At 51.2% G+C, this 14,013-nt stretch overlaps 1 protein-coding gene across 4 annotated transcripts in view; it reads right to left on the bottom strand.

The window, feature by feature from the left end:
- Positions 1 to 1,814: 1,814 nt before the first annotated feature.
- Positions 1,815 to 14,013, bottom strand: part of LOC144937583 (protocadherin-9-like) — a 134,798-nt gene continuing 122,599 nt past the window's right edge. For 3 of the 4 annotated variants that reach the window (XM_078864888.1, XM_078864889.1, XM_078864890.1), the window contains exon 4: positions 1,815 to 5,668. In XM_078864888.1, coding sequence (XP_078721014.1) covers positions 5,103 to 5,668 — 566 coding nt within the window. In that variant the 3' untranslated portion in view covers positions 1,815 to 5,102. The remainder of the gene's footprint in view (positions 5,669 to 14,013) is intronic. The other variant, XM_078864891.1, reaches the window with a different exon arrangement.

Below are 14,013 nucleotides of genomic sequence, written 5' to 3'. Positions count from 1 at the left end.
TGTGACGATTACCCAGAACAATCAAAGCATGTGGATTGGGAAATTTGTCAGAGGTGAGAACTGGCCGAAGGAAGTTCTCGATTGTAGGAATCCAAGAGACAATACGAGAAAAAAAGGGCATCGTAGTGAAAGTAACGAGAGCTCCAGATCAGACACGATGTGATGTCTTTTTAAATCCTTTATATTAAGTTCACTTGCTTGCTTGCGCGCTTACGACCGTGCAAATCTTTCGGTCGTTTTTAACCCACTTCCCGTGATCCAATCGAGTTGACATTTTGCACACAGACTCGTTGTGCGTGACAATTTATTTCCGTGGAAATTTTTTTACAAAATTTTCCACTCTTTAGGGATATTTTTTTTCATATTTAATTTAAAATACCAATGTGATAAAAATGAAACTCTTACTCAAGAAAAACAGAAATGAATAATAAAATAAAACCGATGCCACGCATATAAAGGATTTATAGTGAAAAACTTTGTTTTTACGGGTTAATTTTTTGTGCCCAAAGTCCCGAGATTGTGCAAGCGAGCGGGGGATCTGTGTCAACGGAAGACGGACGCGGGTCGGCCTGTCGATGAGATCGGAGGGCGGACATGTCGGACCGCACGCACACATGGCGGTACGCATTGGCACGCCGGTGGAAACCGAGCCACTCGGTGACGAGACGCGAAGCAGGCCCGCCACGGCAGCACGACATCACCGAAATCCCCATCGGGTTTTTCCTTCTCCGAGCTGACATTCGTTTGAAAATCCGCAGCCAAAAGTGACCTTTTAAAAATGTTAAGGCTCGTATTATTAATATGATGTAGTTGTGGTTTGATTGAAGACCACCCCCCCCCTCCCCTCGTATGGGGGAGGCAGGGTTTAACGGAGGTCCTTTGTAGAGATGTTTTTTTTCCCCACTTCAAATTCGATTTCCTGAATCCGATGCACGTTGTACGACGAGCATTGTGGGAAGAACCGCCAACTGGCTGCCAAGGTACCCGCACTTTGGGTTGCCACCAAGGGGAGGTGACAGGGAGGCAGGGGCTTCATAAAGGGGCTAAGAGGAGAAAGGGAATGTGAAACAGCGGAGTAAGGTTCTCCGAAAATGCACAGCCAATTTCGTCAGGTCTCAGAAGCTAAGCAGGCTGGAGCCTGGTTAGAACTCGCATGGGAGACCTCAAGTTGTTTACCAAGTGTTGCAGGTTGTGGGTCTGTGAGGTGGCCAGGATATGGTGGTAAAAGGAAAGGAATCTTGAATCCATCGGTGCAGAGCTTCGATTGTGTTGCCCCCTTCTAAGCGTGGCTTTGCTCCAGGAACGACAGTTTACTCCCACACGGAGCCACACACTTACGAATGGCAGGACGCTCCTGATAAATAACTTTGCGGCTTTCTTTGCCAAATACTGGAACTTTGAATTATTTCTAGATTTGAAGATTTCGTGACTGCAAGGATTCATACTCTTAGGTTTGATGACGGAGACTTGTGTTGCCTCCGAAACGTCGTAATCTTTGTTTAATTTTATTTTCATTAATTTTGATGTTTTACCTACGTGACTTACCGAAAAAACCTAAGACTTTGAATTATTATTATTGTACCATGTTAATGTCAGAAAGGGTCCAGGGCCACCCTCCTTCACCAACCCGCAATGACCATGGTGAAGCATGGTCAAACAACTCCCCCGTGACTAACAGAGCATGGGGAGGCCTTCATACGGCAGTGGATCGAGGAAGTCCTGCGAATTATAATAATCAGTGCGAGAAATCAAGTCCACAGTGGCGGTGTGATCACAGAGCAGATACGGACAAATGGTACCAACTAAATGCCACAAAACTTTATTGTGAGTGCGATCAGCTGGTTAGCAGTTTTACCTCTTTTGTATTTACCTTAAATCATTTTTTTTCCACAGTTACTTTACACAGTAATATACATACACGGTTTGTACACCATTTCTAACAAAGCGAAAGCCTTATGTTTTCGAGAGAGAAAAAAAAACGATAATCAAAGTACGTGCGTTCCGTACTTGTGTTGTTGTCGTTGTTGTTTTTAAACGTAAAATGTAAGTGAAATGAAACACCGTATAAACCACGATAAACTAATGCGTTGTCAGACACGGAAGCGAAACGAAAGGCTATCTCTTGCGGAGGGCTAACAACGGTCGTATTTCATTCGCTGTACACAGGTTACGGCAATAGGAAGATGCACGGCCGCTGGGCTCTTCATCGCGCGCGATAACCCCCACGCTTGCCACGTGCGGTAGGCACGCACGGACCTAGTGGAGCGGGGCGGATAGGGTGGGGTGGGTGGGTTGGGGGGGTGTTTTACCGCGGCCGAACGTGAACCAAAGTGAGAATTCGGGAACGGAACACAAATGCAAGGGCGCTCTCGCATAGCCCGAAACTTCGCGCGGACGGCGTTCAAAGTAAAAAAAAGGCAGAGTGGATTATCGGACACGCACGACAAGCGGTGGCATAAACAGCGCTCCGAGCGAGACGCGGATTTGCAATCTGACTTCTCCCGCGGAAAAAAAAAAAACGAGGCGCGGGGTCTTCTCGGCCGACGATCGACGCCGTCGGTTGACGTGGAAGTCTCGCAGCGCCGTTAATTCGTCGCAAGTGCCGAATTACCGGTCACAATATCTCCCCAACCGGCTGGACAGTTTGCCCGGGTCGACAAACTGCGGCCACAGAAGCGTCACGCTCGGGCGTTAGTCGCGGCGCAGTCGGCCGTGGCGCTCGCTTGGCGAAAACGTTGCTTCGTTGGGGGTCGACTGCCGACCTGCCCCTCATCAGCCTCCTTGACCCCGACAGCTTCGTCGTTGAGCGACCAATTAAGGCCACCCCCTGCCCCCCCAACCCCCCAACACCGCCACTCACATCCACAACACGTCCACTCTGCATTGCCGAAAGGAATTCACTTAACAGAGTTGGAACCCCTGCGGGTTTCAATTTCGAGGTGGGGGTTTTTTTGTTGCGTGTGTTTAATTTGTTGTCCTTACTCCGCACCTCCGATTAGTACGGTTGGCTACGTACGGTGCAAAAGAAGTTCCACATACATACATACATACAATCCGCATTCTCACTTCAACTTCGCCCAGTTGAAACTCTATCACTGTTTTGGTTTCGACTGGAGACTTATTTGCTCTCCAAAGCCGAATAAAAATCACAATAATAACAACAGCAATAATAAGAAATTAAAGTAACTTTAAATAATGTATTTTACCCCATAATTGTTTGTACGTATTTCTTTATCGGGATAGATATAAATATCGTATTAAATTCACGTCTCAATTTTTATTTGATTGTAAAGCCGCTGCATGCGGACGCTCGTAGCGGAGTGTTTAGTTGTATCGTTTCGCGTGAAACGGTGGCGCGTGGAAGGCGATGAAAACGTGCCGAGGAGTTCCACTCCGTATGTGCGCGTGGCAGTGGCAACAGTAGGGCCCGCCAGCTGATGAGATGACGCCTTGCCGAGGATCCAGGGCGCTACTTTGAATGCCCCGTCAACCAGTCCGACACGACGCTTGCTCGTCAGAGCCACCGAGTTGGTTAGGCGAGGCACGGGAAAAAGAACACGAGTGAAAGTAATAACAAAACCAGGCGCGACGTGGAACAAAGTTCAGATCATTAGGACAACACATCATGTTAAAGCATATGTGCGTGCCACTTTGAAAGTAAAGTTAATAAAAAGCCTATCAACTTTTCAACGTCTTGTTATTGGTGTTCTTATTTACATACGATGTGCATTGTGTCCACACGGAGAATAGACAATTCCAGATTTTCGTGGGGTTTTCAAGGTGGTGTCAGAATACATCACGTACACACAGCGCTGTACAGGCAAGGTATTACGATACGTAAATACCACGATAGATAGCGCGAGCGCAGAAAACGCCGAACCCAACAAAAAATATATAACAATCACCACCGACGTGGACATCAAGGAGGGGCACTGCCAGTCTGCTCACAGCTTCATCAGTCAGGGCACAGCGTTCAGCCCAATGCGGGGAGGCTGATCTTTAGCCAAACGGCTCCTTGTTGTTGGTCAAAATCAAGTTCATCCTTTGGTGTGTGTGTGTGTGTTCTTGTTGTTGTTCCTTTCTCTTTCCTTTTCGTCTCGCTTTGAGTTTTTTTTTCGTCGTTTTTATTTTCTTCAAAAACCTTCCGTTGAGCGGTGGAGTTTCGTACGCGACGTCGTGGGGGGTGGGGGTGAGGGTTAAAGGTGGAGGAGTAATTTGGGCAAAAGGAAAACAACATCGTGTTAACGAAACCTTGTCGTCTAAAACAGAAGTGAAACGAAAGAGGTAAAAACCCCTTCAGGTTCAAATTTGGGCTGGCGCCATCGTAGATGTCACAGAATGTACACAATGTGTTTTTTTTATTTCTCTATTTGCGCTTAACTATACGCTCTAGTTACATAAAATATAGAAGCGGGTTTTCTGTTTCAATTTCTACCTGAGCCTAAAAGCTTTTGATGTCTGCACACAATATTTGACATGATTATACAACGGCCATTTAGCTACCCACAAAGGTCGTCTTTACCAGACGTAGTTCAGGACGGCGACTTGGATAAATTCCAGGTCGTGTTGTTCCGTGTGAGAACAAACTAAAATATGCGTGAGATTTGAGATTGCTTGAAATCGTAGGAATGTTGGTAAGACCATAAAAACTTTTTTTTTACCAGACTCTTCTCTCATTTGGCCAGTTTGAATGCCGACCTTCACCCTGGCAAATCATCCATCCAACTTGTCCGAATGTGACTTTCAGCAGCAAATAATATTGGCAGCTTTGTTTCTTAAAAAAAGAAATACCCCCGAAAAACACGGGACCATTGGTGAACCACAGTTATAACAAACCACATCAACTGCTCTATTGACCGGCCCATTTGACAAAAAATGTGGGAAACTTTACGTCGATCGTTTATAGCGAAACGAAAACAAAACTGGGGACAAATCTGAAAATAACGAGGTGGTGGAGACGGCGAGTGGGGTGAGGGGTGGGGGCGGCGGGGGGCAAGAAACTAAATTAAAGCAACCTCGAGTTGCCTAAAGCTTGCAGTGAGAGACACGTGACGGGGGTGACGGCTTATGAAGTTGTCGGTGGGCCGGAATTTTCACGCTGGCTACAAATAGAGCTCCTTGTTGAAGTCCGGGCTGGACATGGTGCTGATGGTGGCCGGTCGGTACGCTTGGGGCCGTGCGAGCGGGATTTCCTCTGCCTCGTTGACAAAGTCATTGTGCCTGCGGTAGTTGTTGCTGTAGAAGGCGTTGTAGTAGGAGTTGGCCTGCCGATTGCTTGTGCTGCTCGGCTTTCCCACGCCGCCGACCGCATCGCCGCCCCCTCCTCCGCCGCCGTTGCCGCTCCCGCCGGCGCCGACGCCGACGACGCCGCCGCTGGGACCTCCGTGGTGGAACAACGCCGAACCGTTGGGCACCAGGTCACGGCGGTCCCACTCGGGGCGGTGCAGCGGCGGCGGATAGGAGGAGAGCGGGGAGAGCGGCGATCCCGACTTGGCCGGCCCTTCTCCGCCGACGCCGCCCGCCGGCATCCAGCAGTTGTCGGAGTGGCCGTACATCTGACACTCGGGCGTGCAGGTGGAGCACATGGAAGGCAGCGCCACGTCCGGGAGGTCCTTGGCCACCACGATGGGAGTCTGCAGGGCGGCGCGCGCTGGAACCACCGCAGGTCCTGTCGCGCAGACGATATGCAAAGGTGAAGACAAAATATCCCTCCCCTTCCTATAGGCACACGGGCGGTTGAAGTAAAGTGGTGTTAGAGTATTCGTGTGAGGCCGAGTGGATCTAGGGGAGCTCCACGACACGTTCTGATATTATTGTACTTGCAACTTATGTCAGCCGTGGCTGGGAATGGAACTTAAGCTGTAGTATAATGCCACAGGCACAAAGACAAAGATCTCGCATACAGAACATAATTCAACAGATTCTTGGGGGACATTTCTGCAAACGAGTGTAAATTAAGGCAGTCATGGCGCTCAAGGGGGAGTGGCTGGACAGCATCACACCCGGTCTCCTTCATCTCCCCAGTGACGATGTTTTCACACCACACCAAGTACTCATGTGAGGCTGAGTAGACCTAGAGGAGACCCATGACCGGTTGAGATAATCATCGTCGATGATTGGCCATGAGCGCTAATCGAACTCTGGCGTGCCAACCACCGCACCACCGCTCCCCAACGATCACACGCACACAGACGCACACGCACGCACACGCACGCACCCGCGCGTGTTGCAGGTCAACAAATGATTTTGTTGTATCAACATGCTGGATCGTGTGATGAAGTGGAGAGTTCACGTTGAATAATGGATAAAGCCCCGTGTTTCCAGAGGCGGGAACACGGGATTGTGAATGGTGTGGCCTCGCGCTTGTGTCTAAAGCTGTCCCTCCGTCTGGTCCTCATTCTGTACGTACGCACACATGTTGAACTTCTTTCGCACCGTACATCGCCAACCATGTTAATCGCAGTATCGTTACTAATTCACATCGCGAATGTTTAATTCTGTGATGCGGGCCGAGTGCGGTTTCCTCCCCAATTAGGGAAGACTTGTTAAATAATCAAATCCATTTATTAACATTTAAGTGAACGCACTGACAGCATGACACACGTTGAAACCGTAGGCGAGATGTGAACGGGACGCTAATGGGTTTTGTCAATGTCATCAGTTTTGTTTAAACAAATCTGCATTAATTGGACATTCTGTAGTGATTTGGCAAAATGTATATGTGGGTAAATAAGCACTTACATACGACGTTGAAACCGAAATGACAAAAGCATTTAATGGGGCAATAACTGATTTATTGTCTCGATTATTGTTAATTTCATATTCATTGTTTGAAATGTAAATGGGTAACGCCACAGTCCATATGCAGGTCGTATGTAGCGGGGTAAAGTGTGGTTACTCCCACCCCTTCCACAAAAACCATCTGGCTAGCGTGGAAGTGTAGGCCAAAACAGCACTCTCAATATCTCCTCTCTCTATACTTTTCAACGCAACGCGATCCGATGCTGATTCTATGTATTTATCGACTTCCTTGTTTGTATGTGGCATTATTATTGTGCGTGTGTCGCCTGGATAATTCGTAGAGCATCGAACTGTAGACACCCCCTATCTGGAGGGTCTCTCTAGAACTCCCTCTCCTGGAGGTACCTTCCGCAGGTGCTTGAGAGCAAAGCAGTTGCAAGGCTGCACCTTTACCTGTTCGTCACCTTTACCAGTTCGTCACCTGTTCCCGTTCGTCACCTGTTCCCATTCGTCACCTTTACCAGTTCGTCACCTGCTCCTGTTCGTCCCCTGTTCCCGTTCAGCACCTTTAGCAGTTCGTCACCTGTTCCTGTTCGTCCCCTGTTCCCGTTCAGCACCTTTACCAGTTCGTCACCTGTTCCCGTTCATCACCTTTACCAGTTCGTCACCTGTTCCTGTTCATCACCTGTTCGTGTTCTTCACCTGTTTGTCTCTCACGCTGTGTGCAATGTTTCCCCGCAATTTAGGTGCACGCAGGCGCCTTGACGAAGCGCAAAAACCCTGCCTGTTGTGAGAAAATATCAATATACAGCCAAGAGGCTATTCATTAGGCGACAGGCGGCTTTTGTTTTTAGAGACACCCTGCATATAGTATCGACCTTCTGTATGGCGGCCTGGGCAGCCCGGGGACACCGCCGATGGGCTCGGATTGTGCATCATCCAACGCTCTCGGTCTCGCGGATTTAAAAATAGGCGGAGGTAGAGGCGCGGGCCCTGCAATTCCCTTGCTCGAGAGGCGTTGGACTACCCCGCACTTTACCCCGCCACGCGACGTGACCTGCCGATTGGCTTCACTGTGGTGTACCCAAATTGTGCGTACTTGTGTATGCATGCTGAGGTTCTTTCGCACCGTACGTAGCCAACCGTGCTAATCGGAGGTGCGTGGGAAGGACAAGAAACTAAACACAAAAAGCGGTTCTAAAGAAATTAGTTTTCAATCGAGATTTGAAAGTGCACAGCTCCCAGCGGCTTCCTAATATCGGAAGCAAGAGCGTTCCAGACGGCCGCAGAAGCGCATCTCTGAAAGCGCCGCGCGATGCAGTGACCGCATTAGTTCGACGGTTAGCCAAAAGCCGCTGCGAGGATGACCAGTGTGCGGTGTGGCGGGTTTTAAGTGAACTTGTCCGATGGAATCAAATTGGCGACCTCTGCATTGCAATTCCAGTCTGCTAACCCTTCACACCACTGCGGCAGCGATCTGCTTTTGTAGCTATAACGGTTACATAAGATTTACCAGCTTACTAAATCTTGCGCCCCGCTGTGAAATCCTTTGACACCATCCAGAAAGTGTTGGCCAGTGCGTGCTTATTTTATAGCCCATATTACAGAGCTCAATTATCTCTGAAACAAACAACAAGACATCTGAGAAAACGATAATAACAGCCATTTGCTTATTTGTACGGTGGTGGGTGTGGTGGGGGGGGATATGCTAATTTGATTAGTGAAAAAGAACGAGGGGCATTAACGCTGACGAAATAAGAGCCCTACGTTGAAAAAAATTATCCTCAGATTAATATGGCGACAACAAAGAAAGAAGGCAATTTATTTTATTTGCACAGCTACTACCCCGCGCGTCCGTGGAGAGAACCAATTGCGCGTCTCAATCTCGTCTCATCGGGCCGTAAAGAACGCCGAAACGGGATTGATTATTCACTGTAGCCTCGTTTATTGCAACACGAGGTTCCTTTATAATGAAGCCTAGTAGCCCGTCACAGGATATCGGCGCCTCCGTTTGACCACAGCCGCTTCTCCCCCCCCACCCCCACCACCACCACGGCGTACACACGGGCCGTGTTTAATTAACGCCCGCGAGGGGATTACAGATCGGTCACAAACGTGGCAAAGGGGCAGCGCTGATGGTTGCGTTGCTCACTGCGACTGCAACCGGAAGAGGCTCCCCGCGAAAGGGGAGAGATCTACACACTCCCCCTGCACCCTGCTCCCCCCCCCCCCCCCATCTTGAAGGTATTTTGGCCTACTCTTCCACAGCGATGTTGTAAAGAGGTTGGACTACCCACAGTTTACCCCACCTGTGGATTGGTTACCTACGGTCTACCCATTACACTGCTGCTGGGTGGACAGAGGCGGTGTGTGGTTGTGGGTGGGGGGATGCGGTACGGGAGGATGTGGAGCTCAGAGGGCTTGCCAAAGACCGGTACCAGCAGTGTCAAGATCGGCCTCCGTGGGAGAGGCTCGTGAAGGATGCTACTGGTCAGTGGGAGGCAGTCACCCTCCAACAACAACGGAGGGCAAAGGAGCGACTCTCACAACAACGAGCGGAGCGCCGGGCTGCTAAAACGCAACAAGTTGATACGGCGGGGGAGAACAACTGGCGCATCTGTCGGTCATCTCAGTCAGTCGACCCATGGCACCTGCTGGGTCTGTCCCGTCGTGACCTCCCGCCAGCGAGCCTGCGACAATTTTACGTGGCCACATTGTGCACCTGGCCTGGCACAGGCGCCGTGGTGACGTCCCTTAGTGGTGAATGGCGGTTGTGTTGGTATTGAGCGGGGGGGAGGGGGTGGAATTTGACTGGCCCCCCACCGTTGTTTCCATCCGAGCCTAACCGGCCGACCTCTGCACTGCGGTGGCTGCTTTGTCCGCCCCCCCCCGTGATAGAACCGCGGCGGTAACCAAGGGGGGGGGGGGGGCACCGCCGCGCACGGAGAGGATGGGAAGTAGGGGGGGGGGGGGCCTTCCGCCAGCGCCGCAACAGATCCGCCGCAACGTGATTTGCTTCTCGAGGCCGACGAGCCGTGGATTTGAAGGCGAGGGAGAACACCACCCCCCCCTGGGCCAAGACCATTAACCCGTTCAACATTTATTCAGCCAGAGCGGCCCACCTTGCCGCGTTTCCCACTCCCCCCGCTCCCCCACACCGACTGTCAAATCGATACTGTATCAGCTGCATCTGCTATAAGTGTTTTCAGAGGCAACGGAGCAGCTCTGGGCTGCAGGGTCTGTAACTCCGGCTAACAAGCGGCCTTGAGACTCCCTCCCCCCCACACGCTTCCCCCTCCACTCCGCCTTCGCCCCTATCCTGAGCCCACGACACTCCCCTCCCAGTGTTCGTCTCAGAAATTGGTTTCCGATTAACAAATGCCCGGCAATGCATCCGTTACCAGTGGAGTGTGTACGCGCAAAGATTCCCCATAAAAACGGTGATGGTTGTCTTTATTTATTTCCCCGTCAAGATTTGGCGCAATAGGTGGTGAAGTTGGGGGGGGGGGGAGATCATCACGCGCCTCAGGGCAGCAGCCCAATCCTCGCGCTGCCGAAAAGAGAAGCGGGTGGTTGTTGTGGTTGTTGTGGTGGTGGCGGCGGTGGTGGTTGTGGTGGCTGCTGTTGTTGTAATTTTCTCCCCCGGTGGTTTTAGCAGAGGAAGGAAAAAGAAGTTACCGGTACTTCTTGCTCAAATGAGCATGGAGGCGATGCTCATCTTCTCCTGATTCGCGGCGGTGGGAATTCCACATTACTATGGTTGGGAGGAGTGAGTCTCCGCATAGAAAAAAAATACCCCCCCACCATTTTCCCCCACCATTCCCCCCCACCAGCCCCCCCCCATCATTCCCCCCCACCATCCCCCCCCCCCCCCCCCAACCAGGAGTTTCCGATTGCGAGCCGCTCGCTCGACCGTTGAGCCACACAGCCGGTGGATCGCTCTTGGTTCATTGCTTTTCGGCAGTAGACGCTTTAAAGCAATCACCCTTCTCAGCAGCACCGCTAGCACCCACGATCTATCCACTGCTAGATAAAGCCCCCCCCCCCACCCCACCCTCCAAAAGCCATCGTCATCGATCCATCCAGCGACCACGCATGCCGACATTTTTTGTAAGTTATCGCAGTAAAACGTACTAAGAGTTAAACAACGTATTTTTTAAACTTTTTTTTGTCGCTGCACTGAGGCACTTTATGAATTCAAGGTTGCATTGAGGTATAGAGTAACAATGACAGACGCGAAGAATCTACCCCGAGCGTAAGAGTAGAAGGAGGCGCATGTCAGTGACACATTCAGGGGGCTCTGCGCCCGGCGGTACGGCAAGCGCTGTACCGCTGCGTATATGGGAACGCGTGATCGGGTAGTGCATTGTTTTGGCACGATGTCCGACGTTTCCCTCCACGTGGCTGGCAGCCTCTTCAAGAGACCCAATTAAGCTTGCGGGTCACGTTTCCGCGCCGCTCCCCAACGCGGTCTCAGCTTGTGCCACGCGCGATTGTTCGGAGGCAAAAGCTCCCAGCGCGCGGAGCGAAACGTCGGACATCGTGCAGCACGACGCGCGGGACAATGCGAAAACGCACGCGGAGAGATACTACAGGAAGTGTTTGGAAGTAATGATGAAGAACACCAATTTCAACTTCTAGCTCGCCACACGGAATTCGCTCCCTCGCACAGAGGGAGTACGACTCGGAGGAGGGATGAGGATCATTAGACGAGCACGAAGGGCAGCCATGCGGTGAGTCGGCGCCAAACTCCCCCCCCCCAAGCTCTGCGGTCCTCTATATATGTAGGTGTTATCGTCGAATTGATTGAGTGTTTATATGTGGAAGGAATCCGTAAGACCGTGCTTGCGAGGGGGCGAAACACTCCCGTACAGACGGAGCAGGTGGGGTTCACGTTTGCTATCCCGCCTTCTCCTGGCGATCCCAGGGGAAAAGAGGTGGTTTCACAGCCCATGTGTGTGTATGTGCCACCGAACCCTCGCTGCTCCCAACCGCAGCGCTGGATCACAGGCAGCCACGTGCAGCAGCGTAGCCATCGCCACCCCCGCCCGGCTCGTTGTCCCACTGTTTGGAGGAAATTGCCTGGGAACACTTGCTCTGCATGGCCTGGCGAGCAGACTCAACACTACACGGACATTGACAATGATAAATTGCAATTTAAGCGCTCCAGTGTGGACCAACAAAACTAGACACCACCCCCCCCCACCACTAACCTCGCTGGGTTTTCACAGATCCTATGCCAGGTGCACGAGACAGACTTAATGAGGATTCCAGAGAGAGGCGGTTAACGCAGAGGTGCAGCCCTGCAATGCCTTGCTCACCGCCACCACTGCTGCTAACGGAAATGTGGCGACTCCACCGAATTGGCTGACCGCGTAGATGGTGGCGAGGGAGGGGGGGAGCGTTGTGGGCAGGTGATTGTGCATCCCTCGCACCAACATTTCTTATGAACGAACACATTCCTGCGGAGGGAGCTGGTAGGAACGTTGGGTTGCTCGGTCAATGGCCAGGGTCAACGGCGGCGTGGTGTATTCCGCAAATATGGCCGACTGTGAGGGTGGGCACAAGCCGACGTGAGTAGGTTAAACGTTGAGTTTTTTAAGGGCACCACGGGGTGACCAGCCCCTTCCCACCCAGCCCCACCCCTCCCACCCTCCCCACCCAGCCCCTCCCCATCCTCCCCACCCAGCCCCTCCCCACCCTTCCCTCCCCACCCAGCCCCTCCCTGCACGACGGACGGACGAACACACTAATCCCCTGTGGGCTGGTGAAACCAGGAGGTTCCTACCAGTAAGAGTCGGCAAAAGTGTTTCACCGCAGTGGTCAGCTAGAGTGAGACCGAGAGACACTGCAATTTAAAATGAAACGACAATAATGACTCCACCAGCACTTTAGAAAACTCTCCCTTTTGTGTTCAGTCTGTCGTCCTTCCCCCACACCTCCGATTAGCACGGTTGGATACGTACGGTGCACGAAAGAAGTTCAACGTGTGCGCATACAGCTCTGGATACCTGCTCCAAGTGTTCCTCGCGGCCTAGTCTTCCACACGGGCGAGAGGTCTCGACAGAGGTGGGACTACCCACAATTTACTCGAGGAGAGTGTCAATGCGTTTCAAAATGAAAGCAGCACCACATAATTTGAGGCGCCTTCCCTCCCTCCCTCCTGCAAGCAGCAGCAGCAGCAGCAGCCGTGGGCTCCACGAGAAGAGGAAATTGAGTCCCAATTATCTGCTGAGAAGGCGAGAGGGCAGGTTGAGACAGAGAGGCTTGCCCCCCACTTAGCCGGCCTGTGTCAAGACCGAGATAGCACGTCCCTTATTCCTGCCTTGTTATAATTAATTTCCACAATATTGAACCGCCCCTTTGTCAATCTGTTGCTGCTACTGCTGGATAACGGCCTGCCCCCATGTCGTTGGATGAAGACCTCCCCCACGTCATGTTCCACCAAACTTCACCACACTGGTCACAGTGCGGGTTGGTGAAGAGGAATGGGTGATACAGGAGTGACTGGTTGAGATAACGCTCGCCATTCGTCTTAACCACGGCCAGAAGGCCAACTTGGATTTCAGGATTCGTAAGTGCGGTGTGCCAACGACTGCACCACCAATTCCTGGATGATATGGTGCATCGTTTATAATCGACTGAAACCAACCAGGCTCTTTCAAACGATCCCCCATCATCAGGACCTCTTAGCAGCAGCACCTTGCTGCACTAGTGGAATGGCTCATCATCATCATCACCCTCATCAGCCATGATCTATCCACTGCTGGATGAATTCCTCCCCAAGCCGCCGCCATCTGTCACAGTTTTGCGATGTCTCGATCTGTCTGGCTCCTGCACGATGGCACCGCCTACTGTGCAACACCTTAGCATAGACCGGCTTTCGGCTTTAAAATCAGGATATTATTCTGCTCCCAGCGATACTAAAAACAAAAAAACAAAAAACCTGGCATTTTTAGTTTTTTTTACTTGTTATATTTAGTACCCGAAATTAGATATATACACACACAATTGCTGTGTTCGTTACATATTCGCCTATTGTAATTAGCAGTTTTCGGATAAAAAAAAACATTCCCTATAAGCGCATGTTGCTTTTAATTAACAAATTAATGCGATTTCATTTTGCGCAAAGAAATAACCCAATTTGGATTTTTTTTTGGGGGGGGACATATGCCGTCGGTGCTGTTGGAAAATAACTAGGCGTCGGCGATTAACCACGACAGACGATTGACGCTAAGTGCAGAGAGAGAGCCGCGATCGAGGGACGATGTG

The sequence above is a fragment of the Lampetra fluviatilis genome, chromosome 19 (genome assembly GCF_964198595.1).
Source record: "Lampetra fluviatilis chromosome 19, kcLamFluv1.1, whole genome shotgun sequence".
NCBI lineage: Eukaryota > Metazoa > Chordata > Hyperoartia > Petromyzontiformes > Petromyzontidae > Lampetra > Lampetra fluviatilis.
The sequence above is the reverse complement of the archived record's forward strand: the minus strand, read 5'-3'. Positions and strand labels throughout refer to the sequence as shown.